Source organism: Musa acuminata, chromosome BXJ3-9 (assembly GCF_036884655.1).
Source record: "Musa acuminata AAA Group cultivar baxijiao chromosome BXJ3-9, Cavendish_Baxijiao_AAA, whole genome shotgun sequence".
NCBI classification, from domain to species: Eukaryota; Viridiplantae; Streptophyta; class Magnoliopsida; order Zingiberales; family Musaceae; genus Musa; species Musa acuminata.
Genome location: NC_088357.1, coordinates 2,669,823 through 2,689,120, shown reverse-complemented (window position 1 = coordinate 2,689,120; position 19,298 = coordinate 2,669,823). Strand labels below are relative to the sequence as shown.

General features: G+C 37.9%; 3 protein-coding genes across 3 annotated transcripts; 1 reads left to right on the top strand and 2 right to left on the bottom strand.

Annotated features, from left to right (window-relative positions):
- Window positions 1-128: 128 nt before the first annotated feature.
- On the bottom strand, window positions 129-5,118 carry LOC103996908 (5-oxoprolinase 1). Its single transcript, XM_009417967.3, has 2 exons — window positions 4,731-5,118; window positions 129-4,198 (listed from the first exon to the last, which is right to left on the bottom strand). Exon 2 carries the CDS (start codon window positions 4,078-4,080, stop codon window positions 307-309), a length of 3,774 nt encoding a protein of 1,257 aa, XP_009416242.2. The 5' UTR covers window positions 4,081-4,198; window positions 4,731-5,118; the 3' UTR covers window positions 129-306.
- Window positions 5,119-5,718: 600 nt separating this feature from the next.
- LOC135649882 (inner membrane protein PPF-1, chloroplastic-like) lies at window positions 5,719-12,974 on the bottom strand. Its single transcript, XM_065168811.1, has 11 exons — window positions 12,524-12,974; window positions 11,635-11,745; window positions 11,156-11,230; window positions 10,702-10,762; window positions 9,603-9,676; window positions 9,387-9,491; window positions 8,348-8,455; window positions 8,144-8,247; window positions 7,047-7,193; window positions 6,842-6,965; window positions 5,719-6,142 (listed from the first exon to the last, which is right to left on the bottom strand). Exons 1-11 carry the CDS (start codon window positions 12,839-12,841, stop codon window positions 6,035-6,037), a joined length of 1,335 nt encoding a protein of 444 aa, XP_065024883.1. The 5' UTR covers window positions 12,842-12,974; the 3' UTR covers window positions 5,719-6,034.
- Window positions 12,975-14,060: 1,086 nt separating this feature from the next.
- Window positions 14,061-18,981, top strand: LOC135648377 (guanosine nucleotide diphosphate dissociation inhibitor At5g09550-like). The gene is made up of 13 exons (XM_065166025.1): window positions 14,061-14,362; window positions 15,024-15,086; window positions 15,206-15,289; window positions 15,870-15,977; window positions 16,093-16,265; window positions 16,656-16,767; window positions 17,180-17,260; window positions 17,340-17,402; window positions 17,610-17,711; window positions 17,784-17,908; window positions 18,220-18,430; window positions 18,515-18,589; window positions 18,784-18,981. Exons 1-13 carry the CDS (start codon window positions 14,276-14,278, stop codon window positions 18,838-18,840), a joined length of 1,341 nt encoding a protein of 446 aa, XP_065022097.1. The 5' UTR covers window positions 14,061-14,275; the 3' UTR covers window positions 18,841-18,981.
- The last annotated feature ends 317 nt before the right edge of the window (window positions 18,982-19,298 follow it).

Below are 19,298 nucleotides of genomic sequence, written 5' to 3'. Positions count from 1 at the left end.
CACTCTACAAAAAATTATAAAAAAATTATAGGTATAATTTTCAACCTTTGCAAGTTTGCATGGGCTAATGTAAAATAATACCCACAAACTGAACAATCAATAGTAAAAAAAAGAATAATAAGAAAAGATTGAATAAATGTCAACTCTTATTTTTTCCGGTAATCAAGAGAGAAGGGCAACGTTTGCAAATTTATTTTGAAGATCGGAGACCCGAGTCACAAACAGTTTATACTTTCCATTCAATGCCAAACAAATGCGTTTCGGTTATTCCAGCAAAACGAGAGACTGCAAATGCATATAAAGGCATCAAAGAGGAGAGCCAAATCCACCGCCTCCAGGAGTATATATCTGAAGAATCTCACCGGCATCCACCTTCAAAGAGTTCTTCCCTCCGAGATACACCCTTCGCTTGTCTTTCTTGATCAGGTAATTAGCACCACGAGCACCATCCATGCCTCCTTTTAAGCCCCGAGGTGCATGCACTCTCCTTTCTGAAAGAATGCTGACCACAACAGGCTGCCGGAACTCTATTTCTCGAATCAGGCCATCACCCCCTCTGTGATATCCAGCACCTCCACTGTTTTCTCGGAGTCCAAACTTGTGAAGAAGGACAGGATACCGCTGCTCAAATATTTCTGGATCCGTCATCCTAGTGTTGGTCATGTGGCACTGAATTCCACTGGTTCCATCCCAAGTCGGTCCTGCACCACTCCCACCTCCAATGGTCTCATAGTAACCAAAAGTGTCATCGCCAAAGGTCAGGTTATTCATGCAACCCTGAGAGCAGGCGCATGCCTGGAATGCAGTTAGAATAACATCTGTTATTCTCTGAGAGGTAAGTACATTGCCACCAACTACGGCTGCCTTGTCACTTGGTGAAAGGAAGGAGCCTTCAGGAATATGAATTGTCACAGGAGCTAAGCAACCTTGATTCAGTGGTATGTCAACGTCCACCAAACAACGAAGGCAGTATATGACTGCTGCTGCGGTTACTGCTTGAGGAGCATTCCAGTTGCCATAAACTTCTGGGCTGGTACCTTCAAAGTCGAAATTAGCTTCGCCTTTTTCAGAGTCCATGCTGAGCTTCAGGTGGATTGCAGAACCATCATCCATATAATCTTCTTCTTCAACAACAACAGATCCCTTTTCTTGTTCCACTCTAGCTGCAACTGTTTTGAGCATCTCTCTCACAGCTGCTTCAGCATTTTTCTGTACAAAGGACATGTATGCTTGGACAGTCTCTAAACCATACTGATCAATGAGTTCCTTGATGAGAGCTATGCCTCTCTGGTTTGCTGCTACTTGGGCTCGAAGATCAGAAAGATTATCTTGAAGCCTGCGAGTTCCTAGGATTTTACTATTAGATTTGTCATCCCAACCAGGTGTTTGAAGCAGGTTAACAATTCCCTCTTCTTGGAAGATACCTCCTTCCACAAGTTTGAATGCCTTAATCGCGGCACCCTCTTCCCATATAGACTTTGAGAAGGGCGGCATACTTCCTGGAGTTATCCCACCAATTTCTGCATGGTGCCCTCTGCTGGCCACAAAGAAAACTAGCTTGCCATTGTCAAAAACAGGAGTTACCACGGTTATGTCAGGAAGATGGCTTCCGCCTGCACAAGGATGATTAGAGACAAGAACATCCCCTTCATAAAGGTTATCACCCCAGTAATTTAGTTGCCAACATACCGTGCTTGACATGGCCCCCAGATGAACTGGGACATGAGGGGCATTAGCAACAAGTCCTCCATCGGGGCCAAAAACAGCACAAGAAAAGTCCAGCCTCTCCTTTATATTTGTAGAGATTGAAGTTCTCTGGAGGGTTCGACCCATCTGTTCTGCAATACCCATGAACCGATGGTTGAAAATAGAGAGCTGCACAACATCTGCAACCTTCTCTGCTATATCTATGGCTGTTGGGGCTGAGTTGATCTCAATTCTTATATTACCGTATTTGGTGATCGTTGCCTTACAGTTTGGTTCCACTATAATCGTGCTGTTACCATTCATGATGATTGCAGGACCATGCAAGGTGTGCCCATATCCTAATTTCTCAAGCTTGAATAATGGAGTCTCCAGCCAGCCTTTGCCAAGGTAGATCTTGTAGGAACCTTCTGCTCGAGGAATACCCATAGATGGTTCCAGCTCCCTAGGCTTCAAGATGTTGGTGACTCCTATACCTCTAACCCTCACATCACATATGAGAATCTTCCTGTTCTGCAGCTTGAACCCATACTCTTTCTGGAACATTCTTTCAAATCGACCAGCATAATCAATCCCGTCTTCTCCCGTTGGCTGTTTGACCATGATGGCTGTATCAGTGCCCTCGTATCTCAAGTTGAGATATGTTTCTGTGTTTATGCTTTCATCTTCAAAACCTTGATCTCCGAGCTTTTGTCTCACTTGTGTTAATAGCACAGACTCTCTTCGAGAGACCTCAAGAAGACTACCAGGAGTATAGATAGAAGAATATGGCTCCTGTGCCTCCTCAACGACATCAGCCAAGCCCATTCCATAAGCACTCAAAATGCCACAGAACCTGTGGATAAGGACTTCAGACATGCCTAATGACCTGGCTATAGCACATGCATGCTGTGGACCTGCACCCCCAAAGCAAGCAAGCGCATGATTTCTTGTTTCATGACCTTTCATTTCTGTTAGCTGACGGATAGGCCGACACATTGTTTCATTTGCAACATTTACAAAGCCAAGAGCAATCTCTTCTATTGTCATATCCTTTGCTGATGAATCCTGGCTCTTTCTGTAAGAATTTATCTCAATAGATAGCTTTTCGAATTCTTTTCTGGTGGCTTCAACATCCAGAGGTTGATCCTCATTTGGTCCAAAGATGGATGGAAAATAGTCTGGAATAACGGTTCCTAATATCAAATTAGCATCAGTCACTGCTAATTCCCCACCTTTCCTGTAACAGACCGGACCAGGGTGTGCCCCAACTGATTCAGGTCCCACATGGAAGGAACCAAACTGGAACTTGAGCTTCGAACCACCACCTGCAGCCACAGTGTTTATGTCAAGCTGTGGTGCTTGAATTATGGCACCAGAGATTTGGGTCTCAAGTACTTGTTCGTAGGACCCATTGTAGCGACTCACATCTGTAGATGTGCCACCCATATCAAACCCAATAAGGGGTTTAGATGTTTCAAGCCCAAAGAGCGTTTGAGAGTAACCAACAACCCCTCCTGCAGGGCCAGACAGGACAGCTTTATGCCCAGAGAAACTTTGTTCCGGTGCAAGACCACCATCCGATTGCATAAATAAGACATTTACCCTTTCTGCCCCGCCTTCAAATCTAGACATAAACCCTGATAGGTACTCTTTGATAACGGGTGTCAGATAGGCATCCACAGTGGCTGTTAGACCTCGAGGCACGGCACGCACCATGGGAGTCAAAGCTGAAGATAAAGAGACATGCCTGAAACCCATACTCAGGGCTAAATTCTCAACCAAAATTTCATGATGAGGGTAGGTGTAGGAGTGCATCAACACAACAGCCAAACAATTGATTCCTTTGTCAAGTAGACGTTTCAGAGAAGGTCGTAACCCTTCTACGTCAATGGGCTTTGCCACCCTGAGGAGCTCCCCGGATATCCCCGAAATCGAAGCAGTAGCATTTTCTTTATCAATAACAAGCTCGATCCTCTCATCAACCTCTACAACTTCCTCATAGAGATTTGATGGTTTCGAAACAGTTAGGTCAAAGATATTTGGCCGTGCTTGGTTCCCAATCTGAAGTAAGTCTTTGAACCCACGGGTCACACAAAGAGCAATCCTTTCACCTTTCCGTTCTAGGAGAGCATTTGTGGCGACCGTGGTGCCCATTCGAATCCACTCAATCTTGTCAGTGGGAATCTTGGAAGACCGGGGAATCTTCTGGCCGCTGAACTCTTCCAGGATTCTGCGTACCCCTTCAATAGGAGCATCATCATAGTTCAAAGGATCTACTGATAAGAGTTTCATTACACAGCATTCTGATTGTCCAGGGACTTCAGCATAGATGTCCGTAAATGTTCCTCCTCTGTCGATGCAGAACCTGAACTTCTCCTCCTTGGTGCTTCCCATTCCTGTGCTGTCTTGTCTCAGAAGTTAAAGCACTGTGCCAAGTACTGTAAGATCCTAAGATTTCCGCATGACAGTATGAGATGATTTACTAAATTGGCTTCCACTGCCAAGTCTTTAGCTTCAAAACAAAAACAAAAAAAGAAAATCTAAAACAGACCAACCAATAACTCTCATGTATGCATTATTTTTTTCTCTTTGTACTTCCAACGAACACTCTGTTAGCGACAAGATCTGGTTTTTACATTAGACTCGTACGAATTAATAACTCGAAATCTTTTCGTCCAGGCAGATTGTTCCAATATTTTCAACTTGGAAGAAAGTGGATGAGCAACCAAAATCAATCCGTTTCCAAGGGTCAAAATTCATTTCACAAAAAGAAATCACACGTTCAACTCAATTTATTACCCGAAAATGCACGAGCACCAACCATTTCATTGAACTGTCGTCGATTACGTCAACGTTTCATGAACCAAAGTGGATCCGAATATAGAAACAATAAACACATGAACCCACAACGAAATCTTCTTAAGATATAATCGATCAAAAACGTTTCGGAAGACAAACGAGAACGAAACGAAACAACAGAAAAAGAAACAGAATGAACGAATTAAAGCTTGGGAAGGATGTAGTCGTTAAGCAAGAATGCTTACCAGGAAAACCGGGAGATGCACCCAAACGAAGCGGGGGGCGAAGGGGGCGAAAGGCGATAGATTTCCTTGGATAGCCTCGCTCGTGACTAAACCATTTTGGTTTTTAGGTCATCAAACAAAATGATTTCATGTGTGCAACTGAACCGGCCACCAAACCCATCGGGTTCGATCGGAGGTCGGAAGGCGGTGGCAACGGCCCAGGAGCCAGCTGGCGTACCAGCCTTGTGACTGGAAATTTGAGGTAGGGCTTGCCGGTGCAAGTCCTCGGTTACCTTCCGGTTTTGAATTGTGAATCGTGAATTTTTGCTTGCGGTCTGGAATTAATCTTGAATTGTGAAGCGGCGGTAAATTGGGGAAACAAAAAAGATATACTTTTGAAAGAAGGGGTGCAGAAATTCTAGTGGAGATCAGATCGCGAGCTTTTGTTTACAAAGAAGAAAAGTCCAATATGGATAGGTGAATCGCCCCCATCTGATGTAAGGGATGTGAAAGTAATATATATATATATATATATATATATATATATATATATATATATATATATATATATATATATTCTTTTGTAAAAGAAAACTTAATTGGTTGGGACTGAGGTGAAAGTGACAGAAGTGGACAGATAGCCGCCGCCATGCATTCATATGCAAGTGAGGTCAAATGTGCTATGACACTTATCTTTGGTGATGACATGGATACATGGAATTATTAATCTGCAGGCTCACCTAACAAGTATTCGGGATTTCATGTACTTCCCATCTAAATCACGTACACTACACGACATTTTAATCCATGCGGAACAGCTGATATTGCAACTCAAGTCAACATCCTTCTCGACGTTGGTATTGCAACTCAACCACGATAATGCAGCAGAAGTAGCGGGAGTCGATTCTTTTGCTTCCACTACATGTAATGAGGCCAATTTATTGGTCAAGAAATGCTGCAGATGAATAAAACATATAGTCTACATAACAGGAATACTGACTGAACATAGTTTATCTATCTTAAATCATGATCTTTCTACTTCTATAATGAGGTTAATAAATGTCATACAAATAGATGTCAACTTTTGGGAAAACATAGATTAAGTGGCTACTTCTACACAACAACATAGCTTGGACAAAATCCTTTCTAGAAACACTCTAATCCTTTCCTCTCGTTTCGACAGCTAACTCGATCGGATTGCAAATGAGAGCTTCTCTTTACAGTATCACAAAGTAAAAAATGGGCGAGATGCATTTCTTGTATATTAGCTGCAGGAGATGCACCATACTGACCAATGCGTCGACAGTGATGAAGGATCTACAATACTACGGCACTGCACGCTTCCTTTTTGATCTTTTCCCCCTCTTTGGTGCAGTGTATTCGGGAATTTTTTTGCTTTCAGCAGATGAATAAGCCTTGTCAGAGACTTTTCCCTGTCATTGGGTTAATGTTAGTTAGAGAGATCTCTACGACATTTAATAGCCAATTCTGCTGAAAATAGAACAAAAATCACTAGTCTTGCTCATCATATCATAAGGTAAAGATAGTGAATAATCTAATACTTGTCAATAAGTAAATAAGAACAGAATCTGTAACATAAATCATTCATCCCAAGGTAAAAGCAGGGAATAATCTAACATTTAGCTTAAAAGTAAAAAGTTATGGCAAGCTAGGAATAACCAACAAAATTTCTCAGATAGATGAAAACCGTTCACTTTATTTGACTTCATTATCATTCACAATTGCTTAGACATCACCTCGATGTTCTTGGTACTATATAGAGTGAAATGCATCTCAGAGAGTTGCTTTCACATCATTGTGATGTCCACCATACAGTAGAAGAGGCAGGAACAGAGGTAAGAAAAACTAACTTGCTTGGACCACAATGTTTCCATCTTTACCAAACTTCTATTTGCTCTCTTCAACTTGTCAAAACTTGCACATCCATCATTGCACCCAATTTTAGTGCCAATAATAGGATGTAAAATGACATATACCAATACTGAGTAAACAGAACTAGTTAATCATATTTAATTTTATTGATAAAGACTGCATTTTATTACTCCAAATAAGCACAGAAATATAAAGTGAATATACTAAAGGCTAAATGAAGCATAAGAGTATCGACAGACCTTATCATTGGACTCCCCATCTGATTCATCATCAGAAATTGATGTAGAAGCTGAAGTCTGCCCCTCAACCGCCAATGCTTTGTTGAACATTTTCCTATTTTCTTCTTCTTTCAATTGCTTCATCCTGCTTTTCAGGTACACATCAGAAACACGCTTCGTATTCCAAATATTTAGAGAGAATAATCTTATAAGTTGGAATAACAACCTTTCACCAGTCTGTACAGGCTGAGCAGTACGTTTTGCTCGTCCTGCACTAATGATTCCACCTGCATCCCCACTAACAGCAGGTTTTGCCCCACCTAATTTCCGTAACCATATCTGTTGAGCTGTACTTAGAATGTTGTTTGTGAACCTGAAAAAAGAAAGTTTACAATTTAAAAAAAAAAAAACCAACACTCTTAGATTATAAGCTAAAATTTTGAGAGATCCAAGTCAAATATTATGCATATTGTCCAACAATGCTACGCTGATTGAACATCATAGTAAGCAACATGTACACGAGGCTCCCACCAAAGCCGTGGGTTTGAAGAGGATACATATTGTTTAAGTCGCCTTATCTAACAACAATTGTTTTGAAAAAATAATGGAAATAGACCTATCAGATGGTGGCTTTAGATGAAGCAGCCACCTTCTAACCTCGCCTAGGGCCTTGCCATCCACCTATCAATCAGCACATGAGAGGACACCTAGGAGGTTGGGTAATGCTCTTAGGGTCTATTATTCTGGTCACTAATTAGTTTAACAGAAATTTCAGTGTAGGATTACTAATAACACATGAGCTAACCCATTATACAAGTGAAACTCAAGTTGTAGCTCTCACTTCTCACCTAGAGAGTATTGAACCATGATTTCCTCCAAATCAGCATTGAAAATTGGTTGATCAAACAACCATACAACACCTATGGAATTTGCGTGCAGTATGGTTGGATTTTGCAGAACGTTATAAGCCTATGATATACAATATGTTGTATCTTGTTTCCTGGCTTCAATTTAGTGCGGTATGGTTTCTTATAAGCTACCTTCAGTTTACTATTAGTGAATTTGATGGAAACTACAACAGTAGCACATACCAATTGCACTATGAAAGCAGTGATATAAGTGGCTTGTTTAAGAAGTGTAGAAAGTAATATCTTTGACCCAGTGGATAGAGATGATGTATTAGAACCATCATTCAAACAAAACATAAATCTCATAACCTCAGAAAGATATATTGGCACTAATGCAAGTGACACTAAGAGAGAATTATTATTATTCTCCAAATGAGCATAATGCTACTAATAGAACAAAACAATATTTACCTACCAGTAGATTGACAGTCCTGATGGAACGGAGAGTGAAAAGTAACCAATCATAACAGGAAGAAACTTGAAAACAAGAAGTGAATTCTTTGAAGCTGGATCATCTGTCTGCCATTAGATAATATAATCAGGTTAATAAAATAATTAACTGAAAAAATGGAAAGAGAAAAGGGGATTGAGGAGTGAAAAGTTGAGGAATGCAACAGACCTGAGGTGGCTTCATGATCTCCATAGAGACATATTGTGAAATAACAAGAAGAACAGGTAAAACTAGGTATGCTGCTGTGTCAGACCATCCTAAAGGCGGATGTCCATCCTACATAAAATATGACAAAAGAAAGCAACTTAGAATTAAAATCTAGCTGAAAGGTAAAATCCATTCTACTTAGAAAGTATAAAGAAACACGATGCACAATTATTACTAAGTGATAGTTGGTATAAACAACAACAACAGACCTTATTCTCAGTAATCAAATCTAAGCTTTCTACTTTCTTGAAAAAAAAAAACAACAACAAGCAAGCCATTATGCCCCAACAGTTGGTACAAAAACCTAGAAATTTTTAAAAACTGCTGTAATTGAATTCGTGCTTGATCAGATTAAAATTGGTCAATGGCCATATGATTTCCGAGCAGCAAAGTTCTTGTAAAAGGTTGGACAAAAATTGAACACACAAATACATAATTTTGTCCTTGTATTTTTTGCTTAATAACACAATTAAGATTCTTCAATGACAAAATATAGCATACATGATTTAGTGAAGTTAAATATTCAGTACATTTTCTTTAAAGAATTTCTGAAGTAACATTTTTCACTAGAATGGTGTCTCATGAAGTCTACGCTTAGCTAGCAAGGCATGAAAATACACTAATAAACACTTTTTAAAAAATCATGAGATTATCTTCTTTTGATTGGAACTCTTAGTGTCTTTTGCTTAATGCATTTTAACAAAGAATCAACTCTTACGCTTAGTCTAAGCTTGATGCCTTTCATGGACATACCATAAGAAATCAGATCCAGGAAAGAACAAGCACGCATTACACATTCTAATGCAATGGTGTTAGAAAGATATGCTTAGTGACACAACATGCCAAGATATGCTAAGTGACACAAAATGATGTGCAAAGCATTGATGGACAAAAAGCAAATTGCCAACCCATATGGTGAACATGAAGGCTATAACAACAATCTGTAACAGAGCATACTAAATATGAATGTATCCACCATTATGACTGAAAATCTAATTACCACAAATGGTATGAGCCATGAAATGCCAGATCCATTTTGTCGAGCAGCAATTGTTGTTGGACCGCCCAACGAGGGGATCCAGAGAAAGCCTTCTGTTAGCAACCCCTTCAGATAAAAGATTTTGGCAAATACAGCAATTTGGGTTTTAAAGGCTACTTTGAACTTTCAGTCCAATCAGGACTGTCTTTCTAAATAATGAAATTAAATAATGAGTACCTCGTTAGCTACATTTGAAAGAGCTTGATACAGACCGATCCAAACAGGTATTGTAGCCAAAGTTGGGAAGCATCCTTTGGGCATCAATACAAAAAACTCAACACAATTGCTTAACATTTTAAGAGGAAAATAGCTAGAATAAGCACAATATTGCTTCCCCTAAAAAAGCAAAGTATGACCAGAAGTTTGAAGGAATGAATATATCAAATAATAGTTTCCAATCTCAGTAACTCAGAAAATATAAAATTAGAGACTTGTCAGACGATGTGAGATTTAGTGTCAAATCAAAAAGGAAAATTTCAAAGTTTTATGTGATAGGATGGCACCGGTCACATGTTTGGGCATCGATATAGTAGAATAGAGAAAACTAACAGACAAAATCTTACTGACGAGGAGGATGAAGAAGACATCCTTTACAAAGAAACAAATAAAGAATGGACTTTAAATTGCTGTGGAAATTTCTTGACAAATTTAAAACAAATGCAGAGAACACAAACGCATTATTTTTACTTACACAATGTCTAAAGTTCAGGAATACTACATAAATACATTTTCATGAGTATGCTTATAACACATGAATTTTACATATGCATGTCCCTAGGATAGGCATCTATGCAATATTCTGATCAAAGTTGGAGCAATAAAATCAAAATTTCAAAATTAGCAGTTTTGTGTGCAGTTTCCTAATCCAAACTTGGACATTAATTGTTTACCTAGTATATGTCATCAAAATATAGTCCAAGAATTGTATTAATAGTGATAACATAGTGGAAAACTTAAGTGATGCTCTTTACTAACAAGTTCCCTCATGCTAGTCACCAAAATAATTCATCTTAAAAATAAAATAGCAATTATAAATTATAAAAGCCTTCATTATTGGTAGGTTTATGAGAGCCCAAAGTCAAGTGAAGCACTTTCCATGGTATGATTTATTGACCATTTGAGGAACATATAGGTTATCTCTACATCAGTGGCCCTAAAGAGATTCCAGGCCCCCTCTTTAACTTCACAATCTAAGTGGTAAGCACCTTCACCCATATATGGAGAGGAATAAGTAAATGAACATGATGAAGAAAAAATATCTCGGACGTAAACTAACCTGCCAATGGATTCACCCCAGCTTGCCTATATAAACGAGAAGTCTCAAGCTGTATTCTTTCCTAATGAGAAAAAAAAATCACTATAAAAGTCATGAAGTGGCCAAAGAAATTGGCAACTGCAGAAGTCAGAAGGTTGAAAATAAGATCTGCATCCTCAAAATAACAAAATGGAGCAAAATTAGCTATATTAGTGGCTCGATGTCAGGATACACACATTAGTACTGAATTAAACATAAGATAATCTACATTCTTTACCAATGTTTCTATGACGAAATATAAACCTTTGCTTTGTTTGATCGAAAGCCTAAGAGAAGCATGAAAGAAAACATTGTTACAAATGCCCAGAAGGATCACCAGTCAACTAAGAAGATGACATGAAGATTTTCTTTTCTTTTTCACTAAATAAATAAGTTCTTCATGACAGAAATCATTTCTTGAGAATGTAGAGCAAACCTGGTTGCCCTTATATCTCTCCTGAATTGCCTTGATCTTTGGCTGTAGATTCTGCATAGCTAAAGTTGATTCAACCTATAGAATGAGCAGTGACTGTAAGAATATATATACTTAGTGACAAAAAGGTATAAAATAGGCTGTAAATATGGATGACTAAGTGACAAAAGGCAAGTACAGCAAAGATATAAAATTCGTAGATCAACTAAGTGATAAGACACAAGTAGAGGAGCAGAGATATAAAATAGGTAAAGCAATTTATTAGTGGTTTAGACTCCAAAGATGCTTTCATAATTCATCTAGCTAGATATCTGCTTATCAGATGTTCTAGGGAGGCACTAGTGTGGCAAAACAAACATAAATCAGTAGTTAAGGAAAATTATCAAATGGTAGACACACAAGCAGAGAACTGCAGGAACAAATAGACCAATAATAACAAGAAACCCTTTCTCTTTTTGTACTGCAGGAGTACAATTATTTACCTGCTGCTTTGTCAAAGGAAAGGTCAGCACTTTCACGATTACAGTGAGTAGGATAATTGCAAAACCATAAGCATATGGTACATGTATAGCTGTAAAGACATCCTTGAGCACCTGTACCCAACAAAGTTATCAAGTTAGTCTTCTACTCAATGATGTAAATTTAAAGATGTAAATATCCTTTCACCTACAATTTTCTCCGGTCAGTAAATGAGGCTATACAACAGAATACCAAAGGGGCACCTACTAGAGAAAGGATGGAAAGCGTCTAATGAAACAACTGGAAACAGAATCTTCAATAAGGGAATTTATCTAAATCCCAAAATACATTAATATAAGTGAACACCTTTGTCTTAAATACCACGAGCAGCTAAAAGACCATAGTTAGATTATGTTGTTATATAAAGCCTAAAAGAAGTTGATGTCACTTGAAGTTTTACAAAACACATAGATAAGAGATGTAATCAAGTGTGACATGCCTACAAGGTCAAACAAAGTATAAACATATGAAATTGCAGATGCAGGATAATTATTAATCCGTGCAGATTGAAACCAAAACCTATCCAGCAAATCAGAAGAATTCAAAATCATATTTATCTAGTTCAGAGTCATTTTAAAAGATTTTACTTAATTCAACTGAATAGATGCAATCATGTTTAAGGAATTCCACCAGAATGGATCACATGAGCACAAAATTTCGAATATATTATAGAAAAACAAAATTAAACAATACTGAAAAATGAATTTGAAAGATTCGATAAGACAAAGACCAATATCTAGGTTCAATTAAAGTTCCCTCTCCCCACAACGAAATTGGCCTTCAGAAAACAGCAACCAGTACAAGAAATCTCCAAGCTCCCAGGTAATGGAAACATTGAAAGTAAAAAAGCACCTTAAGAACCACTTCCATAGCATCCGAAATGAACCCAAACCATCCCCCGTTCTTCTGAACCACAGTGGAAGCATCAGTTGCTGGAGCAGTGGCATCCGCGAGCGTGTACAAGAGACTTTCCATCCTCGAAACAATCCCATGGAGATGGGCCAAAGAATCGGCGCCGTGAAGGGGTGGAATGTCCTGGAAGCTCATCCTGACCCGCGTCCCCAACTTCCGGGGTCTGTAAACAGGAACCCCGAATCGGCCACCGCGGGGAAGGGGAGGGAGCGGCGCGGCGAGGATGGAGGAACGGAAAGATACCAGGGTTTTCGCCATCTACGAAGGTTTCCTTGCGGTGAGATGGGATTAGGGTCTCATAGGGGGAGTGGAAGTGGGTTCCTTGAGGACGGGGAACGGATGAGGAAGCGTGGAAGTGGTGGAGGTGACGGGATATTCCGAATGGAGGGAGAAAGCGCTCGTTGAGTGGATTCCAAAGGCCGTGTAGTGTCCGTTAGAGTTGACGGGATATTCCGTTTGTTGGGATTTCTGGCCATCGATTGGCGAGTGAGAACGCGCCGCGTGGACTGCGTCGGTCGTTAGTAAACGTATTTAGGTTTTTTAGCAGATGAGTCGACCCGGCTAAAATTTTGCTTAATTTATTTTCAAGTTCATATATTCTTTTAAATAACCGATGAAGACGAGATTCGATGTTACGATATATTATGAAAGTCTAACGGTATAGTATCAAAATCCATAAATTACTGTTACATATAGAATAATTATTAAATTATCGATAACTTTATTTAGAAGTTCAAAATTTTTAATGGACATAAAATATTTATCTTTTATATTTTTGATATATATATATATATATTAGTCAATATTAATTTATTATATTAGTCAATTAATTGATTAATACTGGATTCATTCGTGCTTAGATCGATATATATTAGTTAATATTGATATATTATGTGTTGATATCATCTCTTCTTAGAGCTATTTGGATGGACCAAATAACTCGAAACAAGAACGATTCACATACCGATTCACGTCCGAACAAATATGCATCGAAAGTTTCGTAACATCATTAATTGGTTTGAATTAAAAATATTAGAATACTTAAATGAAATTAGTATTATCTAACAGTGGAATAACAACTAACTAACAAATATTAAAGACAATGGTATAAAATTCTGTAAAAAATATATATGTGAAGATTAAGTTTAGAGGGATAATTACAAAAAATGACTTATATTGGGAGTACATAAATTTATTTGCTAGTTTTATTTTGATATATAACATATACCCAACGTCCGCAACCTCGTAGTGTACATGGTCCGATACCTCTTCAAAAAATTATCCAGATCAGCTGTTTCGCTCAAGTCGTCGAACAGATATACCAAGTTGTTTATTGGATAAAATCTTTGGGCCAACGGCTCTTAGGGCCTTTAACAACCTGCGAGAATCGTCTACTCGTGTTTGCGAGCTCGGCCAAGACACACGAGCTGCACCCATGTTGAGGCAGTTATCTCATCGCTGCCGAGCCTCGTCTCTTAACGGTTCCAACGGCGTTCCCGTGGCGAGTTCCACCTGAAGACCTGCTCTCCGCGCCTCACCACCGTCTATTTCCGCCCTCGTACCGTTGCCTCGTCGCTCTCTCTCTTCCTTCACCTACTCTTCCTTTTCTCATCGTCCCTCCCATCTTTCACTGTTTCTGCCCTCTCTTCTTTTCTCCGTTCTACACCACTCATCTTTCGGGGTCTTTGAGGAATGGATGAGGAATACGATGTCATTGTGCTCGGGACTGGGCTCAAGGAGTGCATTCTAAGTGGCCTTCTCTCTGTCGATGGCCTCAAGGTCCGGTTTGCAACAGAGTACATTCATTCCGATCAAAGAAAAGCTAGGGTTTGCTGTATGATCTAACATAACGTTATTATGTCTTCGATCGACAAGTTACTAGGTCTTCCGTTAAGATTTTTCCCCCTAATTTTCGATTGAACATTTCTCGGTAGGATTAGAAAGAAGGAGAGACATATCTGCTTAACTATACGGTTTGGGTCTTCTTGAAACCTTATTTAATAGCCATAAATCTAAGCAAGGATTAACAGTTGCTCATTTTGTCTTGTCTTCCATTTTGTCTTTTCGCGTTTGGCGATTTCTTTCATTATCGTAAATTCGCATAAATATTCATCTGATTTTTTATATTTTTCTCTGCAATTACCAACGCATACAACATTAGCGAAGTGCTATTTTGTTTTACTTATAGAAATTAACAGTCCAATATCAGTGTGTTTTTCTATTTCAAGCTTTTCTTCAAGAATGGCAGAGTTTTTTTATCTCTAATATATCCGAAATTTCCACCCTGTAGAGTATCGGTGTTACTCTCTTGCTTTTGAACATAGATCCCAATTACACTTGTTTAAATGGACTGTTCTAAACACTGATGCGACAAACATTCGCAAGATAGCATAGTAATTTAAACTAATGTGACTGATGTTTCTCCAAAATGGTGACACAGGTCCTTCATATGGACAGGAACGACTATTATGGGGGGGAATCGACATCTCTTAGTCTTGTACAGGTGATTGGTTTTCATTTTATCAAAGATCTTTTGCTTGATAAAATGCACACCTGGCATTTTTTCCCCACAAAATGGGACATTGTAATACATTCTCTAAGTTTATCTTTGATGTATTATAGCTCTGGAAGAGATTCAGAAGCAATGATAAACCTCCAGAATTATTGGGTTCAAGCAGGGAGTACAATGTGGATATGATCCCTAAGGTCTGGTCTTTGTAATTCAAAATTTGTACTCTAATATTGAGACCATATATCTAAAAGTCATTCGTCCAGCATATTTTTATATTTTTTATTATCGTAATATCATTCACCATGATTCATTAAAATACCTGACACATTAACTTGTTGAGCTCAAACCACTAATCCAAAATGTTTGAACCTGGGTTAATAATTGTGCATCTATCATATCCTTATAAGCTAATTCAAGTTTTTACCCACCTAAGATGTGAATCTGAATTTCTCGGGGATGCTACATAATTATTCTCATGGTTGAAGCTCTCAAGTTCAGCTCAAAATGGCCTTCTTGTTTCCATGTTCTCCATCAAATGAAACATTTACATCTTTCCTATGAAAATTGTAATACTTGGAAGATTTTGTTGTGCTTGCTACCATACGTGATGAGATAATGTTTCTGCTCCAATAAAAAGTACTGAAATCTCTATATAGATGAGGTGTCAAGGAACTACTGATTTATCATACTATGTCATATATAATGCTTATTTCTATATATAATGCTTATTTTGATTTGGCAAAAGATTTCAAATTATTAGTTTTTACCTTTCAGTTCATGATGGCAAATGGTACTCTCGTTCGTGTTCTTATCCGCACTGGGGTTACTAAGTACTTGAACTTCAAAGCAGTTGATGGTAGTTTTGTCTATAACAATGGAAAGGTATTACCACTAAATTCTCATCACACTCTTCTTACTCTAATTCTTCTATCTAAGTTGACATAATTATGTTTCGTTAATGTAAATTAGCACTTTGCCTCATCTCTTGTGCTATCAGATCTACAAAGTGCCAGCTACTGATGTTGAAGCTCTGAAATCTACATTAATGGGACTCTTTGAGAAACGCCGTGCTAGAAAGTTCTTCATTTATGTACAAGATTACGAAGATGATGAACCAAAATCTCATGAAGGGCTGGATCTCAACAAAGTTACAACTAGAGATGTCATTTCGTATGCATTTAATTTGCTCCCTTTTTTCTTGGCTTTTTACCAATCTAGAGTATATGCCAGACCAAGTCAAATTCATATCTACTGCAGCTTAGATCTTTCCATTTATTCTCTATCATGTTTATTTACCTAAAGTATCACCGAATTGTTTGATGAACTTTGGCATGCTTGGCACTAATACTTGTGAGATAGACATGACCATTTTGTTTCACTTTTTTCTCTTGTAGACATACATCTTTGATATCCTTTCTATATTTAGTCTCTCCTTTGGTGGGACACTGATCAATATGAGAAATAATAACTCCTATTGCTACTTTAGCTTTTGCACTGACCCCATAAGTCAATATATCTATCATATGACATTAATAATTAAACATCCTTTTTATGCTGCAGCAAATATGGGTTGGAGGATAATACAGTCGATTTCATTGGGCATGCATTGGCGCTTCATAGAGATGATAGCTACTTGGATGAGCCTGCAATTTATACTGTAAAGAGAATGAAGGTAAAAGCAGAGTTTATCATCTGTTTTGGTCACCAAATACATGGTATTTTTTTCCTTTAGAACTTCAAAATCTGTTATCAGAACATTGCATACTTCTTGATCACAACAAATACAACTTATCAGGCCATTGAAGGTTTTATATATTACTATATACAACTTATGTTATTTCCTTTGTCATTTTCGTCCTTTATCACTAAGTCCACTCCTGAGATATACATCTTGGTTAAAATTTGTACGAAACTTCTGAAATGATATTTCTTATCATGATCTCCATGACAATTCTTATTAATGGTTTCCAATGCTCTATGTTTCTAAGGGGGTGTCTTAGATTTGTAGTTGCAAATTTTATTTTTCATGAATCTGATCATGAAGTAAGAGAAGCTCTCATCATCTTGGCACTTAATTTATGCAGCTATATGCTGAATCATTGGCTCGCTTTCAAGGAGGTTCTCCTTATATCTATCCACTGTATGGGCTGGGAGAGCTTCCTCAGGTCAGCTTCTCATTTCTTGTTGTGACAGTTAGTGATGACGAATTCTGGTAAACTGAAGCATACTGAAACTTCTTTGTAGGGTTTTGCTCGTCTAAGTGCTGTCTACGGTGGCACCTACATGCTCAACAAACCAGAATGCAAGGTGATAACAAGTGAATTACTAGACACCTTAAGTATAATCGCATACACCTTGAGCCATGCTTCTTTAAGTTGATTAAAAAGGTCAACAAAACTGTCAGATCACTAAATGTATCTGCTAAACCTGAAGAAAACAGAAAATCTGAAGTCAACTTGTGAGATATTAAAAGTATCAGACTTTGCTTGATAACCTTTTTATCAATCATTGCAGGTAGAGTTTGACACTGATGGAAAAGCCTATGGTGTGACATCAGAGGGAGAAACCGCCAAATGCAAAAAAGTAGTCTGTGATCCTTCCTACTTGCCTGATAAGGTATGCTTCTCAGCTTCCTTGTGTTCTACTCATCTAGAGAACCTTCATCTTCCAACTTGGAATATGTTACAGGTCAAGAAGGTTGGAAGAGTTGCACGAGCTATATGCATAATGAGTCATCCAATACCAAATACCAATGATTCACACTCGGTGCAGATCATTCTACCCCAGAAACAACTAGGACGCAGATCCGATATGTGGGTCTTTTTTTCTTTTGTTGAAGCTTTCTGCAAACACTTCGATGTGGAAACAGAAAAAAGATCTTGAAAATGGTAGCAAGCATAATTAAAATACTGTGAGGACATAGTTTCATTATATCAATGGTAATTAGGAACTATTAATTGCTTGTTGAGGGTTCAAATTTTGGTGACAATTAAAGCTTCTAAGTTTCACTGCTATCTAATGTTAGATGACTTCAACATAAAATGAGGTTAATGGGGTTAAGAAAATGCTTATTATCTGCAAGAAGCCTTCATGGATGTATACTGATCTCTTTTGCTGTCAGCAGGTATGTCTTTTGTTGCTCTTATGCTCACAATGTTGCTCCCAAGGGAAAGTACATTGCTTTCGTTTCAACTGAAGCTGAAACTGACCATCCTGAGACAGAGTTGAAGCCCGGGATTGATCTACTTGGTCCTGTAGATGAGACCTTTTTTGATATTTATGATAGATATGAACCTGCCAACCACGATGAACAGGACAACTGCTTCATATCCACTGTATGTTTAAAGCTAATTTTTGTCATTTTTGTGAAGGGAACGTAAATCTTTTCTGGTTAATTCAGTTCATGTATTTCTTTGCAGAGTTATGATGCAACAACACATTTTGAGTCAACAGTTCAAGATGTTATCTCCATGTACAAGAAGATCACTGGCAAGGTAATCCACCAATCATTTGAAAGTATCCATTACATATATGCATAATTTGTTTGTGTCTAGGCTTTGCTACTACACATTTCCAAGTAGTCATTGGAGTATTTCGTTGGCCAATTGTCATAAGCTTTATATGGGTTTTAATCTAACAACAGAAATAGATTGCTAGTGTTGATCGATTTGTTTGTTCCATGCCACAGGAGCTTGATCTATCAGTGGATCTCAGTGCTGCCAGTGCTGCTGGTGAAGATGCTTAATTTTCTTTATTTCTATGACCAAATAAAAGAATATGTAGACTGATAATTTATTTCTGTATGTTTTTTTGTCTATGTACCTGCAAGAAATTACATTGTTTACTTCTTTATTAGTGCATGCAAATGGGCTAAAAGAATTATTAACTGGTGTTGCAAAGATATTATGGTTCTGCTAAAATTTTGTGTTCTATAATTGATTTCTTTTGCGAATGGTAAAGGTTGAAGACAAGATTTGGACACAAGATTTTACCATAAATCATCAAAGTCTTTATTAGCTAGTCAAAAACATATCAGATGAGGTTTTAGATGCTCAACCTTTGATAATAACTTTTGATCAAATAAAAGCAAATTAATAATAAAAAATTTAATATAAAAAATAAAAATTTAATAAAAATAATTGTGCTTAATAAAAAAAACATAATAATAATAAAGGGAAACTATTGACATCCAAATTGTGTTAT

Coding starts and splice junctions, on each gene's coding strand:
- LOC135648377 (XM_065166025.1), top strand. CDS start 14,276: ATGGATGAGGAATACGATGTCATTGTGCTCGGGACTGGGCTCAAGGAG. Junction 15,978..16,092: donor TTGTCTATAACAATGGAAAG/GTATTACCACTA, acceptor TTGTGCTATCAG/ATCTACAAAGTGCCAGCTAC. Junction 18,590..18,783: donor ACAAGAAGATCACTGGCAAG/GTAATCCACCAA, acceptor TCCATGCCACAG/GAGCTTGATCTATCAGTGGA.
- LOC103996908 (XM_009417967.3), bottom strand. CDS start 4,080: ATGGGAAGCACCAAGGAGGAGAAGTTCAGGTTCTGCATCGACAGAGGA.
- LOC135649882 (XM_065168811.1), bottom strand. CDS start 12,841: ATGGCGAAAACCCTGGTATCTTTCCGTTCCTCCATCCTCGCCGCGCCG. Junction 11,231..11,634: donor TTCCTTTGACAAAGCAGCAG/GTAAATAATTGT, acceptor CTCATTCTATAG/GTTGAATCAACTTTAGCTAT. Junction 6,143..6,841: donor ATGGGGAGTCCAATGATAAG/GTCTGTCGATAC, acceptor ACCCAATGACAG/GGAAAAGTCTCTGACAAGGC.